At 40.9% G+C, this 12,922-nt stretch overlaps 1 protein-coding gene across 1 annotated transcript; it reads right to left on the reverse strand.

Moving 5' to 3' along the window:
* Positions 1-170: 170 nt before the first annotated feature.
* sdr42e2 (short chain dehydrogenase/reductase family 42E, member 2) lies at positions 171-12,922 on the reverse strand. Its single transcript, XM_089019483.1, has 11 exons — positions 12,383-12,922; positions 6,509-6,604; positions 5,920-5,977; positions 5,732-5,850; positions 5,588-5,663; positions 5,103-5,185; positions 2,815-2,952; positions 1,801-1,866; positions 1,525-1,588; positions 1,370-1,443; positions 171-642 (listed from the first exon to the last, which is right to left on the reverse strand). Exons 1-11 carry the CDS (start codon positions 12,770-12,772, stop codon positions 394-396), a joined length of 1,413 nt encoding a protein of 470 aa, XP_088875609.1. The 5' UTR covers positions 12,773-12,922; the 3' UTR covers positions 171-393.

Here is a 12,922-nt window from a genome sequence, read left to right on the forward strand (position 1 = left end):
ATAAAATCAATATGCATGTATTGTACAGTGAGATTATTATTATCTATACAGTTATTTGATTAAACACTGTATTTTGTCTCACTGTATTGTATTTTGTACAGCCTCCCTCATTTCAAGCTCAGATACCTACAGACCCATATAATTTAGGAATGAGAGAGTCTAAGGTTTCTAACACTGTATTGAATGTTTATGTAGTGCTAATACCCAATATTCTATGGGTCGTGCAATTTGAGTGACAATGACAAAAACCCTGGCACTGGAGTGGACACATTTTTGCACATTGTCTGGCAATGAATGAGTTAATGAGTACACTTACCAAGCATGCTTGTTCAACAGTCACCTTCACGCAATGGCTACCTCCATATTGTACATTGTTACGAGTCACCCCGCGTGCTATTTGCTCAGCATGCAGCTCAACAGGACTAGCAGCGGGGCCAAAGCCACCATCAACAACAGTAGCAATACCACGCAGGGTTTGTGTAGCTCGAGGGTCCAATTTACGTCGGCAGAACCGGAACAAGCCTGGCGGGATTTGAGGTACTGTTCCACACAATCCGCCAGGTTGTACGATTTGGGACAGTATCCAAGTTCTCTCCGAGCCTTGTCTATCTTGAAAGTGTGGCTTACCGCTATGTTCCTTACCTGTGAAGAATAAACACACAAATAAGTCATATATGTACTCAAGTTCAAATTTATTTCCCCCACTGTGGCTCCGCAAAAGCCGAATGTTTTATTTATGGGGACTATCGTTGATCGCGCGGCCGGTGGCAGCTGTCTGGCAGAATGAGCTGCAGGTGCGGGCTTGGTTTCGGCTTCATTACGCATTCATGAAGATGACCTTTCGAGGCGTGACTGAACCTGGCTTAGAAATTCCAATTCTGCACATTGTAGGTCTCATACAAAACCTTGCCTGATTATTTGACTGTGGATCATTTTTCAATCAATAGTTTCTTCTTGAAGGGATCTACGACCACCAACCAAATTGCAATTTGATTTCAGAACCTGACTCCACATTTTGCTCTAACTAGTACTGCTCAATTAAACTCAAGGAAAAGCTGCTCGGTAGTCAAAACTACAAAACTACAAAAACAAACATCGTTAAATTCATTCAAGTAAAAAGTGAACAAAATTATCTTTGTAAAGGGAATTTGTTTGTGTGTATGTGTGTGTGTGTGTGTGTGTGTGTGTGTGTGTGTGTGTGTGTGTGTGTGTGTGTGTGTGTGTGTGTGTGTGTGTGTGTGTGTGTGTGTGTGTGTGTGCGTGCGTGTGTGTGTGTGTTTCTATTGAATGTGGTGAAATTGTGCATACATGCTATCTGTGTTCAGTCGAATTGTGTGAGTGAAAAGGAAAGAAAAATATGCATAATTACTTCACTTCTGGTGAACAAGAGAGGCACTTCAATCACAGGTCTCAAGAATATGTGCAAATACTCCACCAGGATGGCTAGGCAAAAATAAAAAAACGTAGGCTTGATGATTCCATGCACTTGATAAGAATGTGTTTTAATACAAGCGATGCACTTACCTGCTGAATAGACAAGAGAAACAGGGAGGTTTATCAATGGCCGGCTATAGCCCAATCTCTCAAACTGCAACAAAAAATAAATACATTGAACACACACACACACTGGTATTTTTTAACTGATATTGGAACAAAAATGTCACCCAGATGAGTGAATACGTAAGTGGAAGAAAAAAGAACCAACAAAACAAAGAACTGTTTTTTTTTTCAAAAATATTTTGGGGAAATGATGTCATGTGGCCGACCACATAAAAGATTGGAAAAGATTTCCGAACTCACAAGAGGTGTTAACCATACAAATAGGTTCACTGAAAGTCCATCGTTGATGAAATAGGCTTGTCCACTCTGGAAAGGAAAAGGGAAAAAAACAGACATCTGTAAAGAAAGAATTTGGGGCAGAATTTCCTGAAAGAAACAAGACACAATACAATTTGGTTTGATATTTTGTGATGCCCTAAATTTGATATGACAATGTCAGAAATGTTCAATCGGACACTGTGGACAAAGACTCGAACCCAGAAAGATTGTCTTCACTGCCGGCAGGAGACGCAGCCATTCATGACAGACCCCCGAATTCTGCAGCACTCTGCCAAGCTATTTATTGAGAGTGTATGCAAATTTAAGTGATACATTAGTAAAACATAGTTTTCTTGATTAGAATACCACGCCCCTGGAACGTTCTAAGCGCGAACAGCTGTAAGCAATAAAACATTGTGTTTTCCATGAACTGATAACTTTGTAACCTGGCTAATGAGCTCTTCCTGTGAAGGAGTTTGAAGTCCTAAATTACTCCTATGATAAGGAGTTTTCCAAGTCCTAAATTCTGTCCAAGGCCAGATCTCCTCGATGAAGATGACAGTTTAACTTGCTATGTGTGTTGACCTGATTGACCCCCGGTTGTCTGTGCTTCAATTGTGTATTCGAGTCACACATGTTGACTAAGCATATAACAGCATGAAACTTTTAAATATGATAACTTCTTATTCTGTCTAATTTCTATCAGACAATAACATAAAATGTGATGCCATGAAGGCGATATGATATAATGCTGTAAAACTAAAATACAGTTAAATGTAGTGGTGTACAATAACACTTGAAATGCAATATTACGATGGCATCATCTATGATCCCTCCTCTTCCTTTCATAACTTTGCTGCAGTGAAATGTAAATTTCTCCAAAGAGAGACTAAGAAAGGCTAATCCAATCCAATCCAATTCCGTTGCTCAACGATACGGTAAAGTCGTGGTCTCGCAACCCAGAGGTTACATATGAAGAACGGCGGACACACTCACGGCGACGTAGTTCTTTGTCATTGTGAGAGCCTCCGCGGCCAACGTGTGGGCCAGCACCAGGTTGTCCACGTGCACCCAGTTCATCCTGGCCCTTGGATCGCCGAATCGGAAACTGAAAAAACGACGCTCCACATTTACCTGACAACACACAAAAATTGACTGTTATGTTAGTTTAACATTCCAACATTAAAAACTCCACGATCCGGTTTGGGTAAATTTTGGTATCATTAAATCAGTGGCAAACCATGCATTTCACAGCAAGGCCTTCAGTAGTGCTACGTCTGAATGAATCCAACTATTACTATAACTATAACTATTTGATGACTAAACAACCTTTACTGCAGCTTCAGCGTTGACTGCGACTCATATAAAACGTATGGTGTGATTTCCTACAAGTCCACTAGAGGGTAGCATTAGCCAAGAAATAAGGCCTGCGAGAAGGCCTTGGTGTCGCTAACTCGAAATCTGATTAGTTGAAGCAACAATTTTATTGACATTTATTTGAAGCTAAAGGGCCCGAAGATTGTGACAGCGTCCGGGTCGATTTCTGACCCCGGTACCAAATAATGGCGGAAACGTGATTGGTTAAATGCTTAAATACCAAAAAACAGATCTGGAAGCAGCACAACAAGGGGGGAAAAGCAATGAAAGGAAGCTGAAATAAAATTTTGAATTATTTCATCAGAATTCATGGACAAAATACAATTCACATCAGTCGGTGTTTCAGATACAGTAAAGTCTCGTTATATCGATACTATTTCTATGCACGCACTGAGAAAATTACATGCAAACAGGGTCGGATATATCGATAGTCCCGGTTATATCGATATTTTTTCGGACTCCCTTGAATATCGATATAACGAGACTTTACTGTATTTTTAGGCCAGCAGAGAAGGCCTTGCAGACCTTCAAGGTCCACCACTGCATTAAATTACAGTCATTATAAATCTTGAAACATCAGATACTTTAACTCGCAGAGCAGACACATTGTAAAAATAATTCAATCAATATTAAGTGGAGCAATGCAAAAACACCATTCGGCACAAATGTATGCTAACGCATTATTCAAGGCCAGCCTGTATATGTTTAAAGGGCAACCGCCGTCACTTTTTTTGTTTTTTAACTGACTTCAGAAAAACGTTTTGTAGCATCTAAAATACCCAAAACGATACGACATTTTTATGCAAATGCAAAACACCAATAAAAATGACTTAAAGTGTCCAAAATCTGCAAAAAATTGAGCTGTGAATTGGGCATTTTCAGAAAGTCCCGCCCCCAGTTTGTGACGTCACGCCAAGACGTCTTGCAATGCTGGAGAATAAAAACAATGGCTTTAGATTCGGATAATATGCTTTCTTGTTACACATCCAGTTATGAATATGATTCAAATAGTTCTGAAGAGGAAAGCATACATGTTTGCAATCGATTAAAGAATTTATTCCGTGTCATTTTGAGGCAAACGGGCGGGGGGAACGTCTCACCCAAAAAGAGGCAAGAAAATGGCCACCGAGCTGTGAGGAATGAATCAGCCCGTTTCCACAGGCTGATAAATTCCTTCCGTGGAGCTTGGTCTCCCTCTGCTGGAGGCTTTTGGATGTAAAATAAGGTTTTCAAAAAAACAGTACAGCAAAATACATTGACGTGATGGAAAGATGCTACAATGCGTCTTTTTTACGGTCAGGAGGCGGTCCTTTTCTGACGTCACGTGAGGACTCGTCACCAACTCAAAAACAAGACTTCCTGAATGTTTAGCGCGAGTCTTAAAACGTAAAATATAGCTATATGCGGTGGAATCTTATTAAAATACGCCCAGTAGAAGTCATTTGAAGCCATTTTACAAATTATGGACACAACTTGTCCGGAGACGTCGGTTGTCCTTTAAGATCAAGTCAAAACTATGTCACAGTTTGTTGTATTCAAAAAATTAACTTTCGTAGCCACTTGACAAACAATAAATGTTGAATGCTTCCCAACTGCCCCGCAGAAGGAACACTGAAAGAATGGCAAAGCGTAACCGAAGCGACCTATTAATGATGCAAACACTGCAGTCGCTAACACATTCTGACAGGAGACGTATACAAGACGTGCTGTGTATTTCGGTGGTTTAAATATGATGTGTATGTATGTGTGTGTGTCGATGAAAAGGTTTCTTCAGCCGTCATCTGTACTTCTTTGAAGGTGTCCGACATTTCGCTTCTTATCCAAGAAACTTCGTCAGCAAACTAAAGTCTTACTTGTAGTTTAGGCCCTATATATATATATAATCCCTACTGTCCAGTGCTCCTCACCATCACTCTGTGGAGGTGTCGGCGCTCTTCAGGGCCGTAGATGCCGCAAGGCCGCAAGACACAAGTTCTCAGCACACCGCCACCTACGCAACAGACAAAACAAAACACGGATGTGAGGCTTGTCAATTGTATTGTAAATGTATTTCACCCTTCATGCATTTTATGCATTTGTATGTCATACATATTAGCATATTTGACAATAAAGCTGACTTTGACTTTGACTTTTTGTTATGTTGCTGTCTGATTCTAAAATAGTATCAATTTGTCATTATGACAAGATGAAAGCTTCAGGAAGACTATGTGAATGTCCTTGAGTGGCCCAGACTGGAATCTGATCTCTGGAGAATTTTGAAAGTGCTTGATTACCAACGCTCCCCCATCTAACTCGAGGGAGCGTTGGTTCACCCACAATACTCATGATAATAAAAGCTACAGAATGTAAGGTAATTTTGTCATGTTTCCGTGGCAACGGCAGCATCACGTACCATTGAGGTGGCACCCGTTGGCGGAGAGGACCATTTGCTCCGCTTTAGCTTTCGTTCTTGAGTAGTGATCAATGTGCTGAAGCATACAACAATGGATTTAAAAACAGTCGTCTGACTTTGGCCATGCTCCGTATTTTTACTGACCACGTCGGGGGCCACGCGGGGGATGGACGCCTCGTCGCCATCTTTGATGGGCTCTCCTGCGAATACTGCATTGGTGGTGCTGGTGTATACCAGCCGAGGGATGTTCCTTTCTTTGCACACTTGCCCCACCACCAAAAAGTCAACAAACTATCACGCATCATCACCATTTCACTCAAATGCATTCTCACCATTGATGATATTATTGGTCCCGCCCACATTGACGGACTCGACCTGCTCCTTCTTCAGCTGGGAACACATATGAAGACATGATTTTTTTTAAAACACATTACAGAGACGTTTAAAAGAATATAAAAAATGTATACAGTTTTTGCTTTTTATTTTGCTTCAATTCAATAGACATTGTGACGTTCCTTCTCATGTATGTATGATTTTGACACATAGGGATAGTATAGTCTACGTGTGTACAAACTACATACAGCCCAGGGGGCCAATTGTGGCCCGCCATCCATTTTTCAGCGGCCCACATTATGACTACAAACAAATAAAACAAAATAAAATAAAATAGGATGGATAGATGGATAGATAGATAGATAGATAGATAGATAGATAGATAGATAGATAGATAGATAGATAGATAGATAGATAGATAGATAGATAGATAGATAGATAGATAGATAGATAGATAGATAGATAGATAGATAGATAGATAGATAGATAGATAGATAGATAGATAGATAGATAGATAGATAGATAGATAGATAGATAGATCGACAGAGCCTCTGCCACAGAGACTATGATGAACTATGATGAACTCACCTGTTCCGGGCCAGACATGCCGTAAGATGCCGAGTGGAAAACACAGTCGACCCCATCACAAACGTTGTAGAGTGACGAATAATCGCAAATGTCGCTCTGCCAAAACAAGACAGTTCCAGTAGCCTCCGGGTGATTCATTCAGTTCATGATTGAGAACATTACATGCATGATGTTGGTATGTTGAAAGTAAACACAAAGCTGTTGCATCCATTGACAAAAAGATTGTCTCACATCTCCTGTCCCACAATTCCATCCTGAGTATCTTCATCTTTATTAAGTTCATAGAGTTGCTTGTTCTGTAGCCACAAGGGGACATAAAACAGTGTCTTCTTGTGCCGGTCCCAAGCCCGGATAAATACAGAGGGTTGTGTCAGGAAGGGCATCCGACGTCAAAGCTTGGCCAAAACAAACATGCCATTCAAACCTCTGAAGATGGAGGATACTGATTTGCTGTGTCGACCCCTTGAGGGGAAAAGCCAAAAGATGAGAAGAAGATGCACGTCTTCTTTTCCTTTTGGCTTTTCCCTTCAAGGGGTCGCCACAACCTTTACTAATTTGCGTGTGGCTGCTGCTGCTCACCCACTGAAAAATTATCGTGTGACTGTAAAGCAGTGGTGTCAAAGTCATTTTTTGCCGCGGGCCACATTGTAGTTATGGTTTCCTCTCGAGGGCCGTTATGAATTTGGGGAACTCATTAGAATGTTTAAATCCCTTCAAATATTACATTTAGAGCACACAGCAAATTAATGAATAACTCGTTTTCAAATCTGAAGTCAAGAATAATGACTTTTATTGTGGTTGACATCCAAAAATATGACATTTTGGCTCAGATTTTAGCAATCATCATGGAATTTAACAAGTTTGATTTGCTTTCGCGGGCCGAAAAAAATGATGTGGCGGGCCGGATTTGGCCCGCGGACCTTGACTTTGACACCTGTGCTGTAAAGAATGTAAAGTGATCTTGAGAGTTTTGGAAGGCGCTTATAAATGAAATGTATTCTTATTCTTATTCTTATTCTTATTCTTATTCTTATTCTTATTCTCATTCTTATTCTTATTCTTATTCTTATTCTTATTCTATTCACTATTCTAGAAAGGGAGATGTAGTAATAGCTGTGATGCTTTTACATTGAAAGGACCGAGACAAGATGTTAAATGACGACTGATCTACTGTAAAATAGGCATCTCTTTCTCTACATTTCATCACAAACAGAACTTCAAAGTCCTTTCAGAAAGCCTTGCCTTTACAACAACAACATTAGACCAATTTGGGCTTATATAAGTACTGTATGTTTTAGGATTATATAAGTATGTTTCAGGCTTGTATAAGTAACCTGTATTGGTTTGTACTGAATAATAATAATAATAATAATAATAATAATAATAATAATAATAATAATAATAATAATAATAATAATAATAATATATTTAACTTCTAAGTGCCTTTAAAAACACTCAAGGACACTTTACAGTCACAGGATAAGTACTTTTTTTTAGTGCAGGTGAGCAGCGGCAGCCATTCGCGCCATTGTTCACTCTACCCGGAAGTAACACAGCAGCAAAGTTACGAAACGAAGAGGAAAGGAAAGAAAGAAGTAGAAAACAGGAGCTGCTGGAAAGGCAGCCACTCCCGCGGCGCCATCTTGAAGCAAAAAAAACAACAAAAAACAAAATAATAAAAATAAATAACAAATAATATGACAACACAAAGACACAGAGAGAAAATAAACATTGAATAAAATAGATGCTACATAGATATGCACATGTACAACTGGAGAGAATACTATACAGTATATGTTACTACAAAAAATGTTTGTATCTACCATTGTTCATAACTCGAATGTTCGTAAGTAGGAGCGTGTCTGTATGTTCTCACCACAGCAGGAGTGTAAATGGACTTGCATGACGTTGGTATTTTATGATCCTTTTCGTCTTTCCGTGTTTTGCCGCCTTCTTTTGGCACCATCACAGTATTACAGATTCCTTTTATAAAAATGTCATGTAGCATAAAAATGGTTCTCAACAGATTGCACATACAGGGAATTAACACTATAACCTGTCATTGACGGCTCGAATTGATATGGGAGGACTCCTTGAATCAATTGCAAACATTTATGCTTTCCTCTTTAGAACTATTTGAATCATATTCATAACTGGATGAGTAACAAGAAAACATCTTCTCCGAATCTGAAGCCATTGTTTTGATTCGCGATCAAAGGCAAGACGTCTTGGCGTGACGTCACGAACAGGGGGGTGGGACCTTCTGAAACTGACCATTTCCGGATTCATTTGAAGTCATTTTTATTTGTGTTTTTCATTTAACTAAAAATATCAGCCTGCCTGATTTGGGTATTTTAGATGCTATAAAACGTTTTTCTGATGTCAGTGGCAAACAAAAACAAAAAATGGTGCCGGTTGTCCTTTAAATGTAGTGTGTACAAACCTCATAGCACAGTAAGAACACTACAACCCAATTTATTAACTGTCTTTCAAATGTGAAAAATATCCCTGATCAGTTAATAAATTTGTCTCAAGGAATATGGCGTTTACATACTATTTCGCAGATACTTAGAGGAGGAAATGGAAATAGATTAAAATAACATGCACTGTGATTTATCAAGATTGCGTCTGTTTTTAATAAGTTTCCATCGAAGGGGCAAAGTTAAAGAAATCAACATTTATTGAAAAATGGAATCACTTTCAAAATTCCAAACATATTATTACACAACGAAATATTCAAGCTCAATAATACCTACTTGTGTTAAATTCCGCCAAATCATAGTTGGATTCAACAAACTCCTCACTGACGCCCTCGCCTACACGCACAAACAAAACACGTGTACCGTCGCCGAGCACACAAACATAGACTACCTGCAGTTGAAATTTGCATACTCGGCACGGCAGCCAATCAGAAGCCTGCTTCTTTCTTCTGGACTTTCGCAAGCGTTATAAAGTCGTGCAATTGCATGTCATTTTCCAAAATAGATGCACAGAACCTCAGACCAGAAGAAAGATTCAAAAGAAGCTAACAACATATGTGACGCTAAAAAACGTAAATGATAATGTGATAAGCTGTTCCACTGTCGTAACCGCTGAAAGGGTAAAGGTTTCATGAAAGCGAGTTGATTCCGCTGACAGGATTTCCTATGGGGAAACAATTTTGTTTCAAATGTGCTCAACATTGGCAATGGCACTCAGCTAATTGAAAAGGGAAAACAATCGTGGGGGAAGGAGCACAAGGACTGCCTTGTGGAAAAAGAAAGGACTATAATTAGCCTAAGAGTGCCATGAGGCGGGCGGGTGTAACCTGAATCATGTCGTTTGACCTTCTGTGGTCCAGTAAGTGGCTGGTTGGCTCTGAGAGGAACACGGATCACTCACCAATGCGTCTCTTCGCAGCGGATGGAATCTTGACATCAGGGGCCCACGTGAGAGGCTTAAGTTGCACGCCTTCAACACGACCACTTTTTACTTTGACTCCTTTTTCTTTTTTTTCTAGGCGCATTCAATAGATTCAAAAAAAGCAAGACCTTCACACGATTGATCTTAATATCATGAGACAGCAAGATTTTGGACATTTTGTATGTCTCGTTTTTTTAGGACACAATAAGTGCATGGATGACCTTTTGAACAAACCCCAAAGAATCCGTTTAAATGGAGGTACAGGTTGCGTAAATGTAGCCAGAGGTTGAGCTCCACTGCATTTGTTTGCCGACAAGGCATGAAGCTCGAGTGACAGGCGGCTAGATTTCTGGTACATACAGCATGTCAAGAAAAAAATGGTAGAAAACATTTGGAGGCTAAGTAAAATGATGGCGATAGACAAATCAAGCCAGCAGGTCATTTGTTTATATTGTAAACAGTAATCCCCCATTTATCGTGGTTAATGGGGACAAGACCCCCCTGCAATCGGTGAAAATCCGCAAAGTGGGGACGCCCCACCACCCCTCCCCAAGGAATTAGTGTGCAACCATTTGTGAGTACCAGTATGATTAAAATATATGAATAGCATTTATACTTCTATAAATTTTATAATTTCTCCACTGTGAGACTAATAAAGGCATATCCAATCCAATCCAATCCAATACTTAATATATTTGAGACAAAGACTATAGGAGTACACACAACTACAGACGCTCCCCACCTTATGAACGAGATGCGTTCCGAGTGGTCGTTCCTAAGGTGAATTTGTTCGTAAGTTTCTTCAGTGCTATATTTTGTATGGAATGTATGTTCAAGTCAAACACAGACGCTCTAACAGTCCTAAAATAAATTCACAACTACTGTAGTACAACGACATATATCTTTGGATCTTCAGTAAGCCATTACGACATAAAATTACGTTTTGTAATGCATCGAGTCTTCCTGGAGCGTCACTGGGGAGAGGGATTTCCTCCCCGCCCACATACTCTACGCAGGACATCGTAAGCGAGCTTGGTGGATCGGGGCTTGAACTCGTCGGCAACACAGGGCGCTGATTGGTCAGCTTTGGTGTCCGTCGCATAAACACCCAGCCCTTGAAACCTCCAATATGTCTGTGTGCATGAAACACAGCACGTAGCCAATTGCAAGCAAGCTCGGCCGGAAAAAGGCGCGCACTACAAAATCTAATTTACTGTCCAAACATTTTTCAACATACAATACCCGCAAAAATGGTCGTATGTACGGTTTTTCGTAACTCGAATGTTCGGAAGTTGGGGAGCGTCCGTACTTAAAGGACAACCGACGTCTCCGGACAAGTTGTGTCCATAATTTGTAAAATGGCTTCAAATGACTTCTACTGAGTGTATTTTACAAAGATTCCATCGCATATAGCGATATTTTACGTTTTAAGACTTGCGCTGAACATTCAGGAAGTCTTGTTTTTGAGTTGGTGACGAGTCCTCACGTTACGTCATGAAAGGACCCCCCCCCCCCCCCCCCCCCCCCCCCCCCCCCCGACCTTCATCATGTCAATGTATTTTGCTGGACTGTTTATCTTAAAACCTTGATGTTACATCCAAAAGCCGCCAGCAGAGGGAGTCCAAGCTCCATGAAAGGAATCTATCAGCCTGTGGAAACAGGCTGGTCGCCATTTTTGGGTGCGACATTCCCCTCTGCCCGTTTGCCTCAAAATGACACGGAATAAATTCTTTAATCGATTGCAAACATGTATGCTTTCCTCTTCAGAACAATTTGAATCCTATTCATAACTGGATGTGTAACAAGAAAGCATATTATCCGAATTTGAAGCCATTGTTTTTGTTCTCCAGCAATGCAAGACGTCTTGGCGTGACGTCACGAGCTGTGGGCGGGACTTTCTGAAAATGCCCAATTCGCAGCTCAATTTTTTTGCAGATTTTGGACACTTTAAGTCATTTTTTATTGGTGTTTTGCATTTGAATAACAATATCATACTGTGTGTTTTGGGTATTTTAGATGCGATAAAACGTTTTTCTGATGTCAGTTACAAAACAAAAAAGTGACGTCGGTTGTCCTTTAAATATTTAATTAACAAGCGTTATACAGTCATTAACATTCTTCAGCATTGTCTTTATGCAGCTATGACAGCGTAGCCTGAATCAGCCTCCAGCGACCTGCTGGCCAGCTACTTTGCTCTTCTCATAGCTAATGTGTTTATGTTTCGACAAGTGCTAATTTGCTGCTTTCTTTAAGAGACGTGCCGCTTCTTCCATACACCCAATCTCTCTCTTACTTTCTATGTCTAACTCTCTCTAACGCCCTTCACTCTCTTTCTCTCTCTCTCTCTCTCTCTCTCTCTCTCTCTCTCTCAAACACACATTTCCCCCAAACACACACACACTAAATGTCAAGCATTGATCAAACCTGCGATAAGTGGACAACAAAGTAGCGGGGGATCACTGTGTATGGTACCTGATGGAAGAGCGCTCCGTCAGGGATTTCCCATGAAGGTTTGTTAATGTCCAGGAGGATCACAGACATCCCTTGAGCAGCCAGCGCCCTCCCCAGCCTGAAGCCAAAGTATCCTCCACCTCCGGTCACCAGCACCGTCCAAGAAGACGAGCCCAACTGGTCCTTTTTGGATGGCTCATGTTCCGAGCTGGCAGAGCGGGAGGCCGTAGCCACGCTCGGCCGCTGCCGGATGGCCGGGGCTGCCCGGTTGACCCGGCATGGCTGGTTGTGAGGGGTGAGGGTGTGCGGGTTGGCTTGGAGGCGGCAAAGGGAGATACTGTGGCAGGGAAGCTGCTTCACCTGGCAGAGGGAGCCTCCACCCTTGCTCATGTTTGGACCGGACAGCGCCATTAATACCCTGGATGAGGTGGGAATTCATGAATCAGGGTTCAGATGTATTTGTCTTTTTCACTTGTTTTGCAAGAAGAAAAGTATTGAATCCAAACTTCGTGGACCATGACAAAATTTGACTAATATGATGATTACCATTTCACAGCTGGA

Source organism: Hippocampus bargibanti, linkage group LG17, assembly GCF_051943395.1.
Source record: "Hippocampus bargibanti isolate YZ-2025 linkage group LG17, ASM5194339v1, whole genome shotgun sequence".
Classification (NCBI taxonomy): domain Eukaryota; kingdom Metazoa; phylum Chordata; class Actinopteri; order Syngnathiformes; family Syngnathidae; genus Hippocampus; species Hippocampus bargibanti.